The sequence below is a fragment of the Limulus polyphemus genome, unplaced genomic scaffold (genome assembly GCF_000517525.1).
Source record: "Limulus polyphemus unplaced genomic scaffold, Limulus_polyphemus-2.1.2 Scaffold2083, whole genome shotgun sequence".
Lineage (NCBI taxonomy): Eukaryota > Metazoa > Arthropoda > Merostomata > Xiphosura > Limulidae > Limulus > Limulus polyphemus.
In genome coordinates, this window is record NW_013667693.1 from 25,053 (window position 1) to 29,444 (window position 4,392).

Genomic DNA, 4,392 nt, shown 5'->3' on the forward strand with positions numbered 1-4,392 from the left:
ATCCTTATAGAAACTCCAGCGTGCATGCTCCCAGCATCGCTTGACTTCCGCTGTTGTAAAAATATGTTACATAGATTTGATTAATCACATACCTATAAGTAGGCATTTAGATGTGCTTTGAAAAATAGTATGTTCAGCAATGTAACTTTTCTTGAAATTAATAGTAGTATTCTTATTATGTGCAGAGATTGAATGTGTATTAAAGTTAAAAGTTATATCCTTGCTGTGCTTTCGAACTCCCATTCAAGTGGCACAAGCAGATAAGTGACATATTTCCCAGGGATGTGGAATTCCAATCCAATGCAGGTAACCCCCAGCTGTTACCCATCATTCAGCTGATCAGACTGGAACAAGTAGAGTAGAGTATTTTGCTAAAGGATATGATGTGGGCCAGCCACAAATTCACAACCATCCAGCTACGAGTCCTGCAGTTCTTCTCTTGCTTTTGACTTGTACCTGACCCCATTGAAATTACTTCAGACTTTTACTTTTAATTGTAAGCATATTTAGTGATCCAAGTTGTATTTATTTGTTTAAAAATTATGCAAATGAAATTTCAAAAATGACAAATTATACAGGGTGCATATGCATCCTTGAAATTGAGAATGGAATTTCAAGGGCTTGGCTTGAAAATACTTGAAAATGGGCCTTTTTTTTTGCAAAAGTACTTGAAAATATTATAATAGCAGAACATGTCGATATATCTAACTATAATGCATTTTGCAGAGTTGAGTGCAATAAATAAAATCTTTATTTTCTTTTTAGTCTAGATTCGTATGCTGAACAAATAAATAGGAATTTTATAAAATTTCAGTGGAATCTGATTGATTTTGTTGCAGATTTTAGCTGCCAAAAAATGATTAAAAAACATTCTGAGAGTGCTCAAAAAGTCCTTGAAAAGTGCTTGAAATTGATCTGAGCAATTCAGTGTGAACCATGACTATAACTATGCTTCGTTTCCCTGAAAGGGGGCCGAAGGCTGCCTGGAGGGGTCACCTGTTTTAACCACTCCCTCCACCATACAGTAATGTGTGTTGTCAGTCAGTCAGTAGACTCTTAAAAAGATGTCACATAAAGGAGGATGCATAATGTTGCAATTTGTACTGTTGTGATGTCAGTAAAACGTGCACATGCCATGAATCACAAGAAGAATTATGTACTCTGTAGGCTACAACAAAGCATGACATATGAACTTCAAAAACAAAATATTTGTTACTCTGAATTTTGGTTTTATTTACTCTTGAAACAGAACACTTTCAGGGACCTTGCAGAAATACATCTAGTTCTGAAAGTAGTAGGTTGGATCACTTGTTCCACATGAGAATAGAGGATCCTTCTTTTCTTTCAAAGCCTGAAGAAAGAGGACATGTATAGCTCAGACAAGCATTAGTTTTACTTGTATGTCTTCATACCAATTAGAAAATATCAGTGCTTACACAGGTTCTTTTTAGCATGCCTTGCTTTCTAATTGTTGTGATTTTTTTATGTGTAGTCCATTTGGAAATGGATTTTACATTACATCGTCACTAAGTTCAGTGTTTTCTTCTAATGCTTTGGAATCTGTTTTTGTATTTTTATTGTACTATTTCTGACAGAATTTCCTTTTGTATGCCATTGTTTCTATACTGAGATTTTTTGCTTTTCCTTTCAAAGGCAGGCAGACTACTAATGTTTCAGCTGTTCAGGTAAAAAAACAACAAAGAAAGGCAGTGAATTGTTCAATTTAATGTTTGGTTATAGTGGTAGCTATGTATAAATCTATCAAGAAATAAATTCCTATGCTATTTATTATTGCAAAAAATGTGGTTTTTCACTGAACCTCTTATTAATCAATACACTTTATTACTTCTTCCTTTGCACCTTTTGAATGGTTGAAATGGTGGGAGTTATTACATTTAAGTCTATCAAACTAATGAGTATCATAATAATTACTAGACTGCTTGTTTACAGTTTTCCTTATTTGTATTCCTGCTAATATATGATATAAAACTTATAATACCAATAATTCTTTTATTCTTTCTCTATTGTTATATGAAATAATTTCCAGTATCTTGAATACTTTGTGTGGGTGGCATTTATTTGTAATTAAATGTGTATGTGTGTATATAATATTTAACTATTACTGTTCATAAACTTAGTGTTTGTTTTTTATCAGGTTTTTTCACAGTTCAGTGACTCACGAGAAGTAGTGTCACTCCATCTGGTGGAGGTGAGTCCTCATCTGAGTCAGTTACAGGAGCTGAAATTGTGTGGTACAGTCAGTGTTGTCAAAGATGTATTAGAAGCTGAAGATCGACAACGACATCTCCATCTACATACTGGTCCAGAGAGTGAGGAACATTTTTACAAATACAACATCACAAAACATGGCGTCCCTGTTTCTTGGTATCGTCATCTTGAGGATGTTCCCAGAGGATTTTCTTGCTTCATTGCTCATGAATTCTTTGATGCCTTACCAATTCATAAGTTTCAGGTTAGTTTAACATTACCAGTGCAACTGAATGCCAAAAAACTAGTATTAATAGATCTCAATGAACAACATCCCTATGATTAGGTACCATACATGTAATTGTATCTTATCCTGATGAAAACTGTTTGTAATCTCTGTTTTCATTACAGAAAACTCCTGAGGGTTGGCGAGAGGTCTTGATTGATACTGATGATACCAAAGGCCCTCATCATTTAAGATATGTGCTTTCTCGGGGACCTACACCAGCTAGCAAGTTTTTTATTGATGTAAGTCAGTTGTATCTTTTTGTCTGTTTTCTTATAGAAGAACTGTTCATAATCATATTACATTACTCTATACTACTTTTCACAGATATGTTGAAGATTCAACTGTATCATATATATGTGTATATATTTAAAAGAAAACATGTAGCTGTTCATAACTTACCCATGCAATATTTGTTTTATTGTTAACATTCTCTTGCTACTGGCTCGGTTGAATCAGCTGAGTTTGGGACCCCAAATTGCTCTTTGAAGTTTCCACATTATAACTTCTATGTTTTGTGTAAAATTTTACAATCTTTCAGTAAGCATTACAAATCTTTTGTAGGCAAAGAAATTCAGAATTTTTATTGAAATGTTTTTACTAAATATTTCTCCATTAATATATGTAGTCAAAGTGTTTATTGCTCTGTTTGCAAAATGATTTTCATGTTTTGTTTGAAAATACTTTTCTTCATCTGAAAATTGTAAAATTTAATTTCCATAATCTCTAAAACCTTCTAAATAAATATCAAAGGTTTTGTTTTCAGTAAAACTTTATTTTGTCTACCCTAACTATATGAGGTTTGTAAAGTTGACTGACCTTGTAACTACCATAAAAAAAACAAAATATATCTGAATTACCCTTTTTTCTTTCTAGAATTACTTCAAATTGTAACATAAAACTGCATTTGTTTATCATTAACAGCTTAAAGCTCATAACAGTATACATCTGTTCCTACTCAATCCAACAAATAATCCTGCCACACAAGATGTAAATCACTCATTGAACATGTAGCTCATGTTACTGTATTGAATAACGTGACATGAAAGCTGCTTATCTAACCTAAAATGTTTCTAATTTTTATATTTTAGTTACTATTATAATGATAAATAAAGATTACACATGAAAAACAAGAAACATACTACTTACCCGGGTCTTCTTTTTTTTGCTGTCAACTGTTGATGAAACTTAACCCTATTTTTTATACCAATGGTAATACTGCACTAAATAATTTTTTACTTAATTAAATAATGCACCTAAAAATACAGAATAATATCATGTGAAAACCAGAGAATGTTCTATAACTATCATAATATTTTCTATCTTCCTAACTGTGCAATTAAAAGCCATTAAAAATGTAGCTAAGCTCATCAGTGTGTTTCCCATGAGAATGAAGTTTGAACTGGAAGCAAAATAGACAATTCTTTGTATAGAAAACAGTGTAATATAATATGTCATATGATAGATTAAAACTTTGGTTATAAATAATATAGTATTAAACATCAGATAGAATTATTGGAAATTTGTGAAAGAGAGGATGTTACAGGTGGGCATGGATGAAGGGGTGTGATTTTCTAGTTTATGGCTCTATAACCAAATAAGATTAACTATAAAAGTTATGTTTTAGTTGAGTAATAATAACATTATATTGAGTAATTGATGATAACCTCTGTACTTCTTGGAGGGGTAGTAAATAAATTAAAGGGGGAAGATCTACACTGAGTGGTCACGAGTAAATAGACACCTAATTTTTCCTCATTTAACTGATTTATGCTAACTAATTTGTGTTCACAGAGCACTATATAAATGAAAATGGTTCGCACACTAATTATCTTGTACTACAACATGCCTAGAACTCAAGGTTCTCTCGAATTGTCAGATTTTGTTAGAGGGAGGAT

General features: G+C 32.3%; 1 protein-coding gene across 2 annotated transcripts in view; it reads left to right on the forward strand.

Moving 5' to 3' along the window:
- Nucleotides 1–4,392, forward strand: part of LOC106465875 (protein arginine methyltransferase NDUFAF7, mitochondrial-like) — a 40,350-nt gene that overhangs the window by 21,449 nt on the left and 14,509 nt on the right. For both annotated transcript variants that reach the window (XM_013926116.2, XM_022393831.1), the window contains exons 6-7: nucleotides 2,156–2,473; nucleotides 2,620–2,736. In XM_013926116.2, coding sequence (XP_013781570.1) covers nucleotides 2,156–2,473; nucleotides 2,620–2,736 — 435 coding nt within the window. The remainder of the gene's footprint in view (nucleotides 1–2,155; nucleotides 2,474–2,619; nucleotides 2,737–4,392) is intronic.